At 38.1% G+C, this 17017-nt stretch overlaps 1 protein-coding gene across 6 annotated transcripts in view; it reads right to left on the bottom strand.

Moving 5' to 3' along the window:
* The window catches only part of LOC131490564 (ankyrin repeat domain-containing protein 26-like), a 246121-nt gene that overhangs the window by 59232 nt on the left and 169872 nt on the right, over window positions 1–17017 (bottom strand). For 5 of the 6 annotated variants that reach the window (XM_058693065.1, XM_058693066.1, XM_058693067.1 and 2 more), the window contains 2 exons: window positions 12406–12572; window positions 1382–1552 (listed from right to left, as the gene is read on the bottom strand). In XM_058693065.1, coding sequence (XP_058549048.1) covers window positions 1382–1552; window positions 12406–12572 — 338 coding nt within the window. The remainder of the gene's footprint in view (window positions 1–1381; window positions 1553–12405; window positions 12573–17017) is intronic. The other variant, XM_058693068.1, reaches the window with a different exon arrangement.

The following is a 17017-nucleotide window of genomic DNA, read 5'->3' as shown; positions in this document are numbered from 1 at the left end:
AGAAAGTCGAAGTGACTTGCCCAAGAAGCCCTAATCGCTGGCCAAGAACACACCCTGAATTCAAACCCAGGAATGTGCCTTCAAAGCATGTGTTTGATAACATGTGGTTAAAGTAATACTTAAGTGTTTCCAACTAATATAATAGCAAATGAATCTACATTATTATTCTATTTCTAGCTATAGCTGTACATAACAATTTCTGAATCTTACACATTCTTTTAAGAGACTTTATGCCTAGGCAATATTGGAAATCTACTTTCAATAAACTGCAGATTTGCTTCTTCTACAGAAGTTCATCAACAGGCATTCATTTGTTCATTCAACTGTTTATTCCCACATTCAACACATACTTCTTGAACATATAATCTGTGTCAATGACACTGTTGGTACAGGAAGCATGGCTTTTGTAATTTAGAGCTTTCCAGTCCAAAAGGAATAATCTGTGATGGGTTACTAGTTTATTTTCCAATTGTAAATAAACAAAATCTTCCCCTTTCCACAGAAAGTAAATAAATATTAACTTGATATAACCAGATACTTTCAAGTCCCTAACAAAATCATAGCTATTCATGACGCTATCAAAGGCACTGAATATCTAAAATCATCAAGGAAGGATTAGTTCTGTTCAGAATGGCCTCAGTGTTTGCATACATTTATTATAAGTGTGAGTGTGTATATATATATATACACATATATATACACACACACATATACTTATATATACATATAGAATTTATACACAGGTATACTATATATATATATATATATATATATATATATATATATATACACTTGCATGCATACATATATATATTTTTAAATCTGCACATTCAATTATAGGAGAATACCCCATTGTGGAACCAATTCTGAATAAACCAACTTCTTCCACAAAATTACATGAATAGGAGTACTAAAGACAGTTACTATAATCTTTAAAAGATACTGTAATACACTCAACAAACTTCCTAATGTTTGGAAACGCAAACAAAATTAAATTAACTAACCATGTCTATCTCTATTGATCATTTCCAACAGCATACATACTCTAAAAGCTCCCATCTTAAAATAAAAAGAGCAAGAAAATGCCTTTGCAACTCACATTCTTTTTCAGTTATCATCCATTTCTCTATTACCTTTCCCAATTAAAATGCTCTAAAGAGTTGTTTACACTTACTCATCTTCCATGCTTCCATGGTGACTACTGAAACTGCTCCTTGACAAAGTCACTTACCCTCATCACAACTTTTCAAGCAGTGTGTTTGATATGTTGAGTATTTCTTGCTTTAGCTTGGACCTACCTACACTACAGCATCTTATTTCCACAAAAGGTAATCACTGCTAAAATTCCTTCACAGGCACATAAAGAATTTATAGATTTTACCTGCTTTCATGCTGATCCTTTTCACTGAAATGGCTGCCATCATTCTTTTGTAGTGGACCACCAGTTAGAGAATCGGCCTTCTTCAACACTGGTGTGATCACAGATCCTTTTGATGTCCCTTTTTCATTTTCACCTTCCTTTAACTTCTTCATATGTAAACCAGGTTCACTCCTTAAAAAAAAAAGCCATAAAAAAGCCAATGTTTTCTAATAATTTTACTGATAAAGAATAAAAAGACAATTTTCATCAAGTTCTGAATTTTACCATTCTGACTTAATTTATTAATTCAGAGGACAGTGCTGAAATACCAACCACATACAAGGAAATACTCATCGGTTGCTTCAAACACAGATAAATATACAATTATAATACAATGTGATTTCTAAGAATTGACATGTGAAAAGCTGTAAGTGAGAACAAGAAAGGCTTTATTGAAGAGGGAAAATAAACAGGAGAGGTCACCAGGAAAAGAAACGGGAGAAAACCATTTTCTTAGAGATTAGAATGTAAGCACAAAGATTACATAGATGTCATCTAGGTGCCTTGAAAGGAAAAGTATACTTTTAGGAACTTGGAAAAAAAAGCATAAGATACATGGAACCAAGTAGTAAGAGTCAGGAAAGAAATTCTGACTCAGACATGGGAGTAATAATTAGATTTGTGCTCTATTTTCGGCTTTTGTTTTAAATATAAAAATGCTTCATTTCAACAAAGTTTTGAAATAGCATGAGGTCCATATAACATGAAAGAAGAAATCAGGGAAATATCTTAGGGACAAAACTACTTTTAAAATACCCATATGTCAGAGCGATATCAGTATCATAGCTGAGTAAGATGTACCTTGTTGCATCTCCCCACCTACAACAAACTGGCATCTTATCCACCCAAGGGCAAAACTACCTTTGCAGGAGCTGTGGGAATCTAGCACCATATTCCGAGGGACCGAGGAAAAGTCTTGCCTACCCGTGCATCAGGTAACAGGCATACATACTACAGTCTAATCTGTGGACCTAGCAATAGCCCATAAAGTGCCTCCAGTCCCTCCCTCTCAGCCACATCTGGGAGTCCCTCCCTAGAAAACACGGTCTAGGATAATCACCCGCGGATGAGAGAGCCTTTTTTGGAAAACCAGGTGTCCTGCAGAGAATTTCCAGCATACCACTGGAGCAAAAAAATCAGGGTTGGACACACTGAAGAGGTAGTCATTAAAGACTGGAGGAGGTGACTGCTACTTCAAATGCAAAGACAGCAATGCAAAATTGCAAAGAATATAAAATATCAAGGAAATATGATACCATCAAAGGATCACAATAATCTTCCAGTAATCAGTCGGAAACACATGGAGATCTGTAATTTATTTAAAAGAGAATTCAAAAACAGCAGTTTTCAGGAAACTCAGTGAGCTACAAGAAAAACACAAAAAGCCAACTCATTAAAATCAGAAAAACACTCTATGAATAAAATGAGAAGCTTAACAAAGAGCTGGAAATAGTAAAAACTGACTAAACAAAAATCCTGGAGCTGAAGTGTATAATGAAGGAGATGAATAAAGCAAGAGTGATCACTGACAGGAAATGGATCAAGCAAAAAAAAAATGTGAATTTAAAGACAGGAACTATCAAATTATCCAGTCAGCAGAGAACAAAGTAAAAAGAATGAAAAAGAGTGAGGGAAGACTATGTGACTACAAGTGAACCCTCATAAGGCTACTAGCAATTTCTCAGCAGAAACCTTACATACCAGGAGGCAGTGGGATTATACATATTCAAAGTGCTAAGAGAAAAAAGACTACCAATCAGGAATACTTTACTCAGCAAAATTATCCTTCGGAAATCAAGTCAAATAAATACATTTGATACACTGCATTAACAGGATAAAAAAAATCATATGATCATCCCAGCATGTGAGGAAAAAGCATTTGACAAAATTCAACATCTTTTCAGGATAAAAACTCTCAATAAAGTGGGTACTGAATTATCACACCTGGACATAGTGAAGTCCAATATGATAAGCCCATGGCCAACATCATATGCAGTGGTAAAAAACTGAAAGCTTTTACTCTAAGTTCAAGAACAAGGCAAAGTTGCCCACTTGACCACTCCTATTCAACAGGATACGGGAAGTCCTAGCCAAAGCAGTCAGGCAAGAAAAGGAAATGAAAGGCATCCAAATCAGAAAAGAAGACATAAAACCGTCTTTGTTTGCAGATGATATGTTCTTATATATAGAAAATCCTGAAGATACCACCAAAAAGCTTTTCAAAGGATGAAGCATACAAAATTAACATAAAGGTGCAGGGGTGCCTGGGTGGCTCAGTCAGTTAAGCTTCTGACGTCGGCTAAGGTCATGATCTCGTGGTTTGCGGTTCAAGCTCTCTATTGGGCTCTGTGCTGACAGCTCAGAGCCTGGAGCCTGCTTTGGATTCTCTCTCTCTCTCTCTCTCTCTCTCTCTCTCTCTCTCTCTCTCTCTCTCTCCCCTCCCCTGTCCACACTCTGTCTCTTTAGCCTCTACTACAAAGCTGTGATCATCAAGACAGTATGGTATTGGCACAAAAACAGACACACAGACCAATGGAATAGAATAGAGACCCCAGAAGTCTCTATTCTGGGGTCACAAATGTATGGCCAACTAAGCACTGACAAAGCAGGAAAGAGTATCCAACGGAAAAAAAAAAAAGACAGTCTCTTTCTTCTGGGAGAACTGACAGCAACATGCAGAAGAATGGAACTAGACCACTTTCTTACACCATACACACAAATAAACTCAAAATGGATGAAGGACCTGAATGTGAGACAGGAAACCATCAAAACCCTAGAGGAGAAAGCTGGAAAAACCTCTTTGACCTCCGCCGCAGCAATTTCTTACTCAACACATCTCAAAAGGCAAGGGAATTAAAAGCAAAAATGAACTATTGGGACCTCGTCAAGATAAAAAGCTTCTGCACTGCAAAGGAATCAATCAACAAAACCAAAAAGTAACCGACAGAATGGGAGAAGATATTTGCAAATGACATATCGGATAAAGGAAGGGCTAATGTCCAGAATCTGTAAAGAACTCACCAAACTCCACACCCACAAAACAAATAATCCAGGGAAGAAATGGGCAGAAGACATGAATAGACACTTTTCCAAAGAAGACATCCAGATGGACAACAGACACATGGAAAGATGCTCAATGTCACTCCTCATCAGGGAAATACAAATCAAAACCACACTGAGATACCACCTCACGCTGGTCAGAGCGGCTAAAATGAACAAATCAGGAGACTATAGATGCTGGCGAAGATGTGGAGAAACAGGAACCCTCTTGCACTGTTGGTGGCAATGCAAACTGGTGCAGCCACTCTGGAAAACAATGTGGAGGTTCCTCAAATAATTACAAATAGAACTACCCTATGACCCAGTAATAGCACTGCTGGGAATTTACCCAACGGATAAGGAGTGCTGATGCATAGGGGCACATGTACCCCAATGTTTACAGCAGCACTTTCAACAGTCGCCAAATTATGGGAAGAGCCTAAATGTCCATCACCCGACGAATGGAGAAAGAAGATGTGGTTTATATATACAGTGGAATACTACTTGGCAATGAGAAACAGTGAAATCTGACCATTTGCAACAACGTGGATGGAACTGGAGGGTATTATGCAAAGTGAAATAAGTCAGGCAGAGAAAGACAGATACCATATGTTTTCACTTATATCTGGATCCTGAGAAACTTAACAGGAGACCATGGGGGGGTGGGGCAGGGGGAAAATGTTACAGAGAGGGAGGGAGGCAAACAATAAGAGACTCGTAAACACTGAAAATCAACTAAGGGTTGATAGGAGATGGGGGAGAGGGGAAAGTGGGTGATGGGCATTGAGAAGGGCACCTGTTGGGATGAGCAGTGGGTGTTGTATGGAAACCAATTTGACAATAGATTATATTTAGTAAAAAAAATTACGAAATCAACATCAAGAAATCAGTTGCATTTCTACACACTAACAATGAAATAGCTGAAAAAGAAATATAAGGGAAAAATCCCCTTCCCCCAAACATCAAAAAGAACAAAATACTTTGGAATAAATTTAATCAAGGACTTTCTGAAAGATAGGTACAGTAAAGACTATAAGACATTGGAAAAGAAACAGCAGAGACACAAACAAATGGGAAGATACCCCGTTGTTTATGGATTAGAAAAATTAGTATCATTAAATATCCACATTACCTGAAACCACCTACAGAGTCAATGCAATCCTTGTCAAAATTCCAATGACCTTTTTCACAGAAATAGGAAAAGCATTCCTCAAATGTGTAAGGAACAAAAAAGACCCCAAATAGCCAAAGCAATCCTAAGAAAGAAGAACAAAGCTGGAAGCATCACACTTGCTGGGGTCAAACTATTACAAAGTTATGGTAATAAAAACCGGATGAAGTTGCACAAAAACAAACACAAACATGAATGAAACAGAATCAAGAACCCAGAAATAAACCCATGCATGAAGTCAACTAAAAACCCATGCAAAAAGTCTCTTTGTTAAGAGACCCGAGAATACTCACAAGAGAAAAGGTAATCTCTTCAATACATGATGCTGAGAAAAGTGGACATTAACATGCAACAGAATAAAACTGTGCCTCTACCTTACACCACTCACAAAAGTTAACCCAAACTCAAATAACGACTTCCATATAAAATCTTAAATCATAAAACTCCTAGAAGAAAACACAGGATAAAAGCTCCTTGGTATAGATCTTACGAATGATTTAGGATAGGACATCCAAAGTACAAGCAATAAAAGCAAAAACAACTGATGCAATCAACAATGTTTCCGCACAGCAAAAGAAACAAGCAACATGACCGAAAGGCAACCTATGGAAAGGATGAAAACATTCGCAAGCTACAAATATGAAAAACGTCAATATCTAAAATGTGTAACGAATTCGTACAACTCAACAGCTAAAAACAAATATAATTAAAAACTGGGCAAGGCACCTTCATAGACATCTCTCCTCGGAACATATTCAGATGGCCAAGGGTACACAAGAAGGTGCTCGATATCACTATTCATCAGGGCAATGCAAATCAACACTGCAGTATATAGATATCACTTTGACCTATTAAAATGGCTATTGTCAAAAAGACAAGAGATATCGTTGGCAAGAATGTACAGGAAAGGAATTCCTTGTACTGCTGCAGGACTGTAAATTGGGACAGCCACTATGTAAAACAGTATGGTGGCTCCTCAACACACTAAAAATAGAACCTCCATATGAGCCAATAATCCCATTTCTGGGTATATATCTTAAAGACATGACATCCTTACCTTGGAGAGATAGCTGCAGCCTTCTGTTTATTGCAGCATTATTTACAATAGTCAAGAAACAACCTAAGCATCCATCAATGGATCCATGCATTAAAAAATATGGTATATATTTACAATGGAATACTTTCAGCCACAAGCAAGAAGGAAATCCTGCCATTTGTGACAACATGAGTGAAACTTGAGGGCTTTATGCTTAGTGAAAAGAAGTCAGACACAGGAAGACAAATACTGTATGATCTGACTTATATGTGGAATTTAAAAAAAAAATGCACGGAAAACAGAACAGACTGGTGTTGCCAGGGTTAGGAGGCTGTGAGAAATGGGTAGATATTGGTCAAAGGGTACAAACTACCTGTTACAAGATTAATAAATTCTGGGGATTTAATGTGCAGGATGGTGATTACAGTGGACAATACTGTATCATATCATTTGAAAGTTGCTACAAGAGTAGATCATCACAAGCAAGAAAGGATAATTATGTGAGGTGACGGAAGTATTAACACTATTGTGGTAATCATTTGACAATATAAAAGTGTATCAAATTAATACAGGTATACCTTACAGTTACACAGATGTATGTTACTTATATCTCATAAATCTGGAAAAACTTCAAAAATTCAAAAGTACTCATATTGGCTGAGTCCATTAAGTGTACGACTTTGGCTCAGTTTGTGATCTAAGGGTTTGTGGCTTCGAGCCCCACATCGGGCTGTGTGCTGACAGCCCAGAGCCTGGAGCCTGCTTTGGAACCCTCTCTCTGCCCCTCCCCCACTCTCACTTTGTCTCTCTCCAAATGAATAAATGTTTAAAGAAATGATTTGGTAACTTTTGTATACTTTTAGCTTAATATCTAGTCCTGATAGAAAATACTGGGAGATTCACCAAAAAGAAAATTATAATTCTTTTTTCATGGGCTAAATGCATGCAACAGAATATTATTACCATACTGCTACGTACATTTCCAAAAAGAATGAAATTTCCCACAGATTATTTAGGACTTAAACATGAGCCCCAAAGAGCACCAAAAACAAAAACAAATCTAGCAATTGTGTTTTTTTCAAAAAACTGTTATACAGATAACTTTTCTTGTTGAAATAACATCCAAGAAAAGAAGAATCTTTCTGAAAGCAATTATCAAACAATTCCTCTCGACCCAAACATCAAAAATGGATCTGTAATTATAGAATTTAAAATGGCTTTCATTTTCAACCCAGTCAATACAAGCAACTTTTAAGTAGAAAACATCTGGTGAAAGCCACCGCAAACTTAGAAAAAAACAAAACAAAACAAAACAAAACAAAACAAAACAAAAACTCCCTAACACGTAGCCATGGTAACAAGAAGCCACCAGAATCAGTTTTAAACGTGTTAATCAATGCCCACCAGCCCTACTCACCAACCAATCCATTTCAGCTCCTTCCTTCTGAAAGACAGCCAATAAAGGACAAAAACCACTCCAATACACATGCTTCAGCGTGTGCTGCCAACCAATCCACAACAGTCTCCAAGCACCCGAATAAGCATGGTGCTTCAAATGATGACAAACCATTTAATTTTCTGAAAGTCCCCCAGTCCTTAAACTCCACTCTTCCCCAAACCCTGTATAAGAATAGCAGACTCCTCTGTTAGAAAAAACTATACCTAACCAGCATAGCTCGCTCTTATTTGTAAGCGATAAATTCCAACTTCATCTTTTTATTTCAGATCTTGAGGGCTCAGAATCCTTTGGCAAGAATCTTTAAAGTCGTATAATAATTTGCCACCATATTTTAGTTTCCTTAATAAATATAAAGGAAGTTTGCTATTCCTTTGATACATTTCACCATAATTAAAACTAACATAAATACAACTAAAAGAATAAGTAGCAAGTAAACACAATATTGGGGCGCCCAAAATCCAAAAAAAAAAAATGTATAACTGGCAGGTTTAGTTGTCAGAATGAACCCATGCCAAACTTGGTAAAAGTGAGGACTAGTATTATGTTAGAAACAATACACACAGGTTAAACTCCGTTCACTCAATAAACATTACTGAATAAGTACTATATAGACTAGAACATTTTCTAGGCACTGAGGACATGGCAATGAACAGATAACAATCCTACTCATGAGTGAAGTAAACCTACAATAACAATAAGCTACACAGGCCAAACATACGGTATTAGAGGAGAAAAACTAAAGCAGAGAAATCACATTTTGAGGTGTTATAGGGAAAAGGGGAGTTGAAGTACTAGTCAGGATGGCCAAGAAAGGCCTTGCTGAGAAAGTGACTTTTAAGCAAAAACCTGAAAGAAAAAACAAACAAAAAAGGAAAAAGCAAGCCATGAGGTATCTGAGGGAAAGCATTCCAGATAGAGTCAACAGCAAGTACAGAAGTATGTCCAAAGTACTGAAAGAGTAGTGAGAAATTCAGTATGGCTGGACAGAATGAAAGGGGTAGAAAAAAGTTCAAATCAGAGAGAGAGAGGGGGAGACACCTGATCATATATAGGCCTTGTCGGCATTAGGAAGAGTTTTGGCATGTACTCTGAGTGAAATGGGAGGCAATTAGGCTTGAGCAGAGGAAGGACACAATCTGACTTACGTTTTACTAGATCCAATGTGTTTAGAATTAACGAAAACAGAGGAAAAACAAAAGAAGAAGCAAACAAACAAGAAGACCAGTTAGTTACCTAGTACTCCAATATAAACGACAGATGATAGTCTCTTGGCCATGGAAGATGTGTTTGGATTCTGGATATATTTGAAGGAAGACCGGACAAGATTCGCTGGCAGATGAGATGTGATGTGTATGAAAAAGAAAAAGAAAAGAGAAAGAAAAATAGAAAGAAAAAGAAAGACAGGACTCAAAGATAATACCAAGTTTTTTAGCAGAGCAACTCATAGAACTGTTATTAACCCAATTAGGAAAGACATGAAAGGCAAATATCAAGAAAGAATATCAGGAGTTCAATTTGGGACATGTTAAGTTTGCAATAGCTATCCAGAAAGAGGTATCAAGTAGGCAGTTTGATATGCGGGCCTGGAATTATGGAGAGAGATCCGGGCTGGAGATATAAACTTGAGGATCATTAGAATATACAAGATAGGAAAAGTCAAGAGAAGGAAAATCAAAGGCCAATTCCTGGAAGACATCAATGGGTTAAAAGGTGGGGGACGAGGAGAAACAAGCAAATCAGGCTGAGGTGTACAGACTAGAAAGGCAGCGGCAAAATCAGGCGAGTGAGTGATATCCTACAAGCAACATGGAGACAGAACTTGGGAGGAGAGAGTTTTCCACTGGGTGTAATATTTCTGAAAGGTTAAGTCAAATGAGATGTATGAAATTAGGTTTAGATTTAGTAAAGTGAAAATCAGTGGTAACCTTGAAAAAACAATTCTGGAGGAGTGAGAGGGAAAATTGCTACAATGAATTCAAGAGTGGATGGGAGGGAGGGAAATCAGGATCAAAGAGTGAAGAAGGCTCTTGAAGGATTTCATAGCTAAGTGGAATGGTCATGGTTGATCTAATTTTCTATTATTGCTGTAGTTTTCAATTGTTACATAATGATTAGGTAGTAATTTGTAATATTTGGAAGTCTTAAAATTGCATATATGTAACACTAGTTTTTTGTGTGTGTTTTGCTTTTCGTAAATGCCACACCAAGGTACTAAATAACTCACAAAATTATACAATGAGAAGAATCCTTAAAATTTTTCTAGATATATAATATTATATAAGCTGATTACCATTTTTCTCATGCTTAGAAAGACCACGGAAAAACTAAGTTTCAAGGGCAGTATTTTGTGCTTGATAAAAATTATGGAACTCTAAGGGCACCTGGGTGGCCCAGTCCATGAAGCATCCAGCTCTTGATTTCGGCTCAGGTCATGATCTCTAGGATCTCTAGCATCGAGCTCTGCACTGACAGCACGGAGCCTCCTTGGGATTCTCTCTCTCCCTCTCTCTTTGCCCCTCCCCCACTCATGTGTGCATGCTCGCTCACTCTCTCTCTCAAAATAAACAAACACTTTTAAAAAAGTCACCTAACTCCAGGCTATTATATACTATCCAAAGTAATTAGTCCCATTAAAATTTTATACACAGAAGTAAAAGGGGGTGGGAATGCAGAGAATAGTACTACTTTGTGAACTGAATTGTCATCAATTGTATAACATGAAGGCACTGTTGAAAAATTGGTGTGGTGCATGTTGAAATATATTCTCTAAAAAGGCAGGATAATGGAATGCAAGCAAGGTACCTTTATGAAAACGATTCATTGCATTATCAGCATCTTGGTTTATAGCACAGGGGTCATGAAATGTTTACATAGAATATGAGACATGTTGCCACGTGAAACCTCTTGGCAATATTCAGATTAAGCTGAGGGTCCAACATTGGAGCACTCATGCACTGGGAAACAAAACCAAAAATCTAATAGCTAGCAATTTTGTTGGTAATGAAGTAGACTGCCAGTGTAGCAGGGAACTTCCTTTTGCAATTCAGTAGATATTAAAAGTATTCTAACAAAATGTGCATAAGACATGACATCAAACCAAACCAAATGCTTTAAATATACTTTGTTAAACCAGCAGGACACATAGACCTAAATTCATTTTTTAAAATGGTCACCTATTCCATTACTTTATAGAAGTGAAACTTAACTTCCTTATTAATGAATGGATATTTCGCCTATCTCTGGGGCACCTTGGTGGCTCAGTCTGGTGAGCATCCGACTGTTGATGTTGGCTCAGGTCATGATCTTGTGGTCATGAGATCGAGCCCTGTGTTGGCCTCTGCACTGTTAACGTGGAGTCTCCTTGGGATTCTCTCTCTCTCCCTCTCAGTCTCTGCCCCCCCTCGATGCTTGGGCTTCTGAGTATGCACATTCTCTGTCTGTCTCTCAAAAGAAGTAAATAAGCATTTAGACTGTCTCCAAATGTTTGATATGGGAATGCTATAATAAATATCCTTCACATATACATGTAACATATTTATATAAGTAACCTTAATATATCTGTCCTATTTTGTATATGTAATAATATATAATAAATGCCCTTACAGTGTGTGTGTGTGTGTGTGTGTGTGTGTGTGTGTGTGTGTGCACGCACAGGCACACGCTCTTGCTTATAGAAGTCACGTATTTCAGAAGGACCCAGTCCTGGCAACGAAACCATTGGAATAAAGGGATGACCTACCTGAAATATTTTTCTCATGTTATATTATTTATTTTTGACAGTGACAGAGACAGAGCACAAGCAGGGGAGGGGCAGAGAGAGAGGGAGACACAGAATCTGAAGCAGGCTCCAGGCTCTGAGCTGTTAGCACAGAGCCTGACGCAAGGCTCAAGCTCGTGAAGTGCAAGATCATGACCTGAGCCGAAGTTGGACGCTTAACCAACTGAGCCACCCAGGTGCCCCGACATATTTGAAATTTTGAAATACACCGTTAAATCACCTTTCCAAAAGGAGTTACCAATTTCATCCAGCCACAGTGTCTAAGAATGTCATTTTCCTCACATTTCCTAACTTTGGTTATTTTTTTAATAAAATATTTATCACTATGACTGCAAAAAATGGTATCTCGTTGGTATTTACATTTTTCTCATTAGCACGTAGGATGAAATATCTCCACGAAAAATATGAAATTTGTTCATCGTGAACATTAGCTCAAACTAGAAAAGTTTGTTGCATAGGAAAATAACAATGACCTACTATTTAAATATTGCTATAGGCTTACCTATCGGAATCTTTTTTTTCTCCAATAGGCAATTGATGGTTATCAGTTTTTCCATTCTGTCTTTGTGGAATTAATCCAGCAGCCGCAGCATCATGTATGTTTTCTGATACTTCCATGTCACTTCCTCTGTGCTTCTTTTTTTCTTCAACCTTTAATGGAACTTGATACTAAAGGTAATTGTTACTTTAGTCAATAAAAAGAAGTTTTTTCATTAATTTCATCAGTTGACACTTAGTTTGTCATAAATTCAATGGAGGAAAATATTTTGTGTTTACTTTATCATTACAAGTAACTGTAAGTTTTATAAACTCTGCTTCATTTCTGTTGAAATTTTAAAAAAGCAAAAGTTACCAATATTTCTAAAAGGGCTTTCTTAATTTTGTACTCTTATTCATATCCACACTTTGCTACCGAGAATTCCCCACCCACCCCCACCCCATCTGACCAAGAGAGACAAAGAAATAAAAAGACAAAAGACAAAATTTGTCCTTTTCTATCCTTACCACCTGGGTTTTACACAACAGCCAGATTTAAAACATGGGACATGGAGGTGCTCCAGTAACAAAAACAGGGAGCTTTCCTCTTTCTGCACGGAGCTATCCTTTCCCTGACTGCCTTTTACAATTCTTTTTCTTTCGGATCCTAAGGTTCTCAAAAAAAGTGACAGTGTCCCCTAAAATTTATGAACCAAAGTTTGCCACAACACAAAAGGAACAAAGTGAAACGGACGTTAGGGTGGAATTCTGGGACATTAGTAATGCTCTCCGAATCTCACATTCAATAACCATAACATTTTATAGGGAGAGGGTATAAACGTAATGATCACCTTTAATTCCATTTGCTACTGATAACGCGAGTAAAACTCGAAAAGGTTAAATGATTTGTCCCAAGTTCCTAAAGTGGCATTACCTAGCATTTTATGGCGCCAAAAGAGATGATACAATTCTTGAATGCTGACTCAGAGAAATGACCACAAATTCATTAAATTAATCAGACGCATGAAAAGTGTGCCTTTGGCACAGTAAATTAATACCTTGATAGGGGACGAGGGGATTAGCTACTTATTCTTCTAAAGGAGGGTATCTCTAGGTTTTGTCTATTTCTAAACTCCACACACCTCAAAACTCAGTTTTCTCCCTTGGAGTTCAATACTGAAGCTTTGCGCTACCTACATGGTAAAAATCATACAGGCCAAAAGGTATCATACTTTATTGAACATAAAGTGAAGGTTTGACTCAACAGAAACATCTGAGAATGATGATTTTAAAAATGTGGGGAAAAAAGCAGTGGTAATACAAATAGCTGTTATTAAGCCTATCTCAAAGGGGTCATGTTGAAATTCTAAGTTCCAAGATTGTGAGTAAAGCAGACAAGACTGCATATATTTGTGGGCAATAAGCTTAGGAATTCCCTGAGCCTGCACTGATGGGTTAGCCAGGCATAAAATATTACAAAGCCATAGGATGCTCACACCCAAGTTTGGGTAAACAAGATTAGGTAACTAAGTAGAGAGAGGGCGGGGCAAAGGCTCCAAGACAAAGGTGTGTGAGGGAAACCAGATTAGATATGCAGGAGGACACACTCCCCAATTTAGTACTATGGCAGAAAGCTGCTTTCACAGGAAGGAAGGACCAAATTAGGTAAACAGGTAAATAGGGCTATAGGCTGTAGGCTGCAGGGTGAAGATGCCCAGAGGGGAGCTAATTAGCAAAAGAAAGGTGCCTTGTGGATCCTGAGGTAGCATCCCTCTTCTCCCCTAGACTAGCTAAGATAAACAGAGAAGCTGCCTCAGGTCTGCTGTTAACAACCATCTGCCAGGCGCCAGGATCTTGTTTTATATTGACCCAAACCCCCAACACCCTGTATCTTCAAACCCCCTTTCCCTCATGCCCATGAGTTCATGTTCACAGATTGATTGTCTCTTTGTGCACGTCCATCACCATGTTTGGAAGCCTTCTGATCCTAATAAAAACAGAGCAAGGACCCTTAATCCGGGCTCCTGTGTTCTCGGGGACATTAGCTGTCTCTCCCATTGTAACCCTCCATCCCGCTGCTGTCTTGCTAGACAAGCAAGAACCCTAGACCCAGAGTCTACAGACACATACTGAAGCAATAAATAGATTGCTTTACTGGGAACATTTGTGTATATTCCTTCTCTTAGTCATTGCTTCTTTCCCATTTTATTGTTTATGGAAATGCAATTTATATTTAAGCCAATATGTTTTTTAAAAAACCTGGAGATTATTATGTTTTTTAAGCAGTTTCTTTTTTGGTTATTCTGGTTCATGAGGTCACATGGTACTTACATAGCTAAGTTAGTTTCCCAGTTCATATACTACTTGGAAGACTGACACAGAAACTTTAAGGAAAACAAATCATAAGAATGTTGTCCTGAACTCCTATTTGTTAGATAGCAGAAATAATCTTTTTCCAGACACAATTACTCATTTAGACAATTCCATTGTATGCACACTCTTGTTCTCTTGAGTGGAAAATCAGAATGGATCAGATAATTGCTAAAGAGAAAAAACAAGAGTAACAGCAAGGCGGACCTCTATCTCTTTTGGAGGTTGAACTTTCTCTCTTTCCAAAGACAGGAACTCTACTTGTGACATGCCTATCTCACTCTTAAACCTTTGCATATCTTGATGTAATTCTTCACTTAGATATACTTCAGATGCTGCAAAACGAGATGCTGAAGAAGAACTCACAATTTCTAATTCAGAATCAATACTTTTATAGTTATGAGTACTGGCATTATCTGTATATAATGGCTTCTGGAAAAAAGTCTTGTACTGGTTTGTTTTCTCGTAAGTGTTTGTGACAGCAGAAATATCATCCCTTTTTGTTTGAACCGTGCGTTTCATCACATCGCAGCAGGCAAGCCACAAATCAAAAAGGCTCTCTGAATCACTAGACTGAGGTCTAATTTACAATCGGTGGTATTTTGGTCCATATTTTTTGCCATTTGCATGTCAAACTCTTGGCCTTCCTTCACTTTAAATGTAACTAGTGGGTTCCTTGCTTTTTTTATTTCCTATATCATTTTAAAAATCCTCATTGTTGTTAAAAAGATGCTCAATGTCTGGTTTGTTCTCATTTTCATAGTCTGATTACATTCTTTCTTTCTTTTTTTTTTAATATGAAATTTATTGTCAAATTGGTTTCCATACAACACCCAGGGTTCATCCCAACAGGTGCCCTCCTCAGTGCCCATCACCCACCCTTCCCTCCCTCCCACCCCCCATCAATCCTCAGTTTATTCTCAGTTTGTAAGAGTCTCTTATGGTTTGGATCTCTCCCTCTCTGAGGTTGTTTTTGTTGTTTTTTTTTGTTTTCACTTCCCCTCCCTCATGGTCTTCTGTTAAGTTTCTCAGGAACCACAAAAGAGTGAAAACATACGGTATCTGTCTTTCTCTGTATGGCTTATTTCACTTAGCATCACACTCTCCAGTTCCATCCACGTTGCTACAAAAGACCATATTTCATTCTTTCTCATGGCCAAGTAGTATTCCATTGTGTATATAAACCACAATTTCTTTATCCATTCATCGGGTGATGGACATTTAGACTCTTTCCATAATTTGGCGATTGTTGAAAGTGCTGCTATAGGGGCACCTGGGTGGCTCAGTCAGTTAAACGTCTGACCTCAGCTCAGGTCATGATCTCACAGTCTGTGGGTTCGAGCCCCACGTCAGGCTCTGTGCTGACAGCTCAGAGCCTGGAGCCTGCTTCGCATTCTGTGTCTCCCTCTCTCTCTGCCTCTCCCCTGCTCATGCTCTGTCTCTCTCTGTCTCAAAAATAAATAAAAACGTTAAAAAAAAGAAAAGAAAAGAAAAAGAAAGTGCTGCTATAAACATAGGGTTACAAGTGCCCCTACGCATCAGCACTCCTGTATCCCCTGGGCAAATTCCTAGCAGTGCTATTGCTGGGTCATAGGGTAGGTCTATTTTTCATTTTTTGAGGAACCTCCACACTGTTTTCCAGAGTGGCTGCACCAGTTTGCATTCCCACCAACAGTGCAAGAGGGTTCTTGTTTCTCCACAATCCTCGCCAGCATCCATAGTCTCCCGATTTGTTCACTTAGCCACTCTTGACCGGTGTGAGGTGATATCTCAGTGTGGTTTTGATTTATATGTCCCTGATGATTTGCTTTCATTTAAAGAAAGCTTAGAACATGACTGGCAAGCATATTCTGGGGACCCAGAGTATGAATGAGAGAGAATGACATTTTCAAGACTAGGCTCTTTTTGTTCAGGAAATGCCTGAAATACTACCGAGACACACACTCCAAATGCATCTTCTTCCGTATTTGTCCAATTCGAAGGTATTTCCTTTCAGTTGGTTCCTTGTTAGAGTGACCCTGTGGTGGCTCTTCTTCAAGATGAGTAGGAATGCTGTATTGTTAACAAATTTCACCAAACTTCTACTTTCACTCACTGGCGATGAGTTTTAAGCTCTTTTTCCAGTCTAATTTGCCTTATTTGATCCACATTTCCTCAAAGTTTTGCACAGAAGCATGTCTTAAATATACAGAGATATATCATTCTCCCTATCACATTCCTTATCCATTGCTGGTCCTTGAGTCACTTTTTGCAGTTGCAAAAATGGA

Source organism: Neofelis nebulosa, chromosome 11, assembly GCF_028018385.1.
Source record: "Neofelis nebulosa isolate mNeoNeb1 chromosome 11, mNeoNeb1.pri, whole genome shotgun sequence".
Taxonomy (NCBI): Eukaryota; Metazoa; Chordata; class Mammalia; order Carnivora; family Felidae; genus Neofelis; species Neofelis nebulosa.
Note: the sequence above shows the minus strand (reverse complement) of the source record. Positions and strands in the feature narration are given on the sequence as shown.